This window comes from Echinops telfairi, unplaced genomic scaffold (genome assembly GCF_000313985.2).
Source record: "Echinops telfairi isolate 266 unplaced genomic scaffold, ASM31398v2 ScPeMD7_4048;HRSCAF=4782, whole genome shotgun sequence".
Taxonomy (NCBI): domain Eukaryota; kingdom Metazoa; phylum Chordata; class Mammalia; order Afrosoricida; family Tenrecidae; genus Echinops; species Echinops telfairi.
In genome coordinates, this window is record NW_022107947.1 from 2,824,652 (window position 1) to 2,826,051 (window position 1,400).

General features: G+C 49.9%; 1 protein-coding gene across 1 annotated transcript in view; it reads left to right on the forward strand.

Annotated features, from left to right (window-relative positions):
- Positions 1-1,400, forward strand: part of LOC101646437 (targeting protein for Xklp2-like) — a 28,532-nt gene that overhangs the window by 25,764 nt on the left and 1,368 nt on the right. Inside the window, 4 exon segments of the mRNA XM_045294957.1 lie at positions 309-446; positions 449-586; positions 588-654; positions 657-1,395. Coding sequence (XP_045150892.1) covers positions 309-446; positions 449-586; positions 588-654; positions 657-1,395 — 1,082 coding nt within the window.

The window sequence follows — 1,400 nt, forward strand, 5'->3', positions numbered from 1 at the left end:
GCTGAGGTGAGCAATGCTACCATGAATTGTGTCTGACTCCATTTATTTCAACCTCTCCTTTAACTCTCATGCTCTCTATGACTTTACTATAATCTCTACTTATTATCACTGTACAAGTGTGCCTACCGGACCTGTCATGATTTGTGGGGTCCCCTCTCCCCCTTAACCCCACATCCCTCTAGACCCGACCAGAGTCTGTTCTAGGTGCAAGGATCTCTTGAAGCTTCCATGACAAAGACGTCTTCCCTGGCTTTTAAAATATTGATGGTGGCACTTTTTTCTTACTCCTTGTTTATATTTTTACCCAGGCCCGTCCTCAGAGGAGAGTTCCCCGGCTCTCTGCTCAGAAGGATGCGGAACAGAAGCACCGTGTCAGACTGAATGCCAAGCGGTGTGCCACTTCTGTCATCGCGAATGAAATCCCACCCTTTAAAAAATGGAAGTTTCTAGCAGCAAAAGGAAGCCGGTGGAAGACAGACGTGCTCATCAAGTTGCTCCAGAGAGAGCCAAGGTCAGACACATGGGGCTGTGTACGCCTTCTGTCAGGCACACGGTGCCGTGTACGCCTTCTGTCAGGCACACGGTGTTTGGAAAGCACCGAGCAGCAAGAATTGGAAAAGCGAATGAAAATGCAGCAGGGAGTTGTGGAGATGCAACAAAGAATGAAGAATTCAAGAAATTTGCTCTTGCAGGAGCAGGCCTACCTGTGAAGAAGTCAGCCAGCCAGGTAACCAAGTCTGTTGACTTCCACTTCTGCACCGATGAGAGAATCATACCACACAAGAGCCAGGAGTACAAGGAAGTGAACTTCACATCTGAACTGCAGAAGCATCCTCCCTCTCCTGCCCGAGTGGCTAAGGGATGCACCGTTATTAAGCCTTTCAACCTGTCCCAAGGAAAGAGAACAACATTCGAAGAAACAACTTCTACGTATGTGCCCCTTGCACAGCAGATCGAAGCCTTCCATAAACGAACCCCGAACAGATACCACTTGAGGAGCAAGAAGGATGGAATGAACCTGTTACTGTCCAAACCGTCAGCGGTCAGGGTCTGCAGAAACCCACAGACTCCTGTTCTGCCAACCAAACAGTGCACGAGGCCGGTGACCGGCACAAGTGCAGCAGACCAGGAGGCTGAGCTGCTAGAGAAAACGCAACGACACAAATTCAAAGCCCAGGAGCTTGATCCCAGAGTTCTTGAAGATGGGCCCGTCTTGCCCAAGAAACCACCTGCGAAGCCACCCACTCAACCCATCGGGTTTGATTTGGAAATCGAGGAAAGAATTCAGGAGCGAGAGCCGAAGAAGAGATCGGAGGAAGAGCACTTTGAGTTTCATTCCACACCCTTACCCACCAAGATCCTGGAAGGTGGTGTGGGGGTGCCTGAGAAGAAAGGACTTC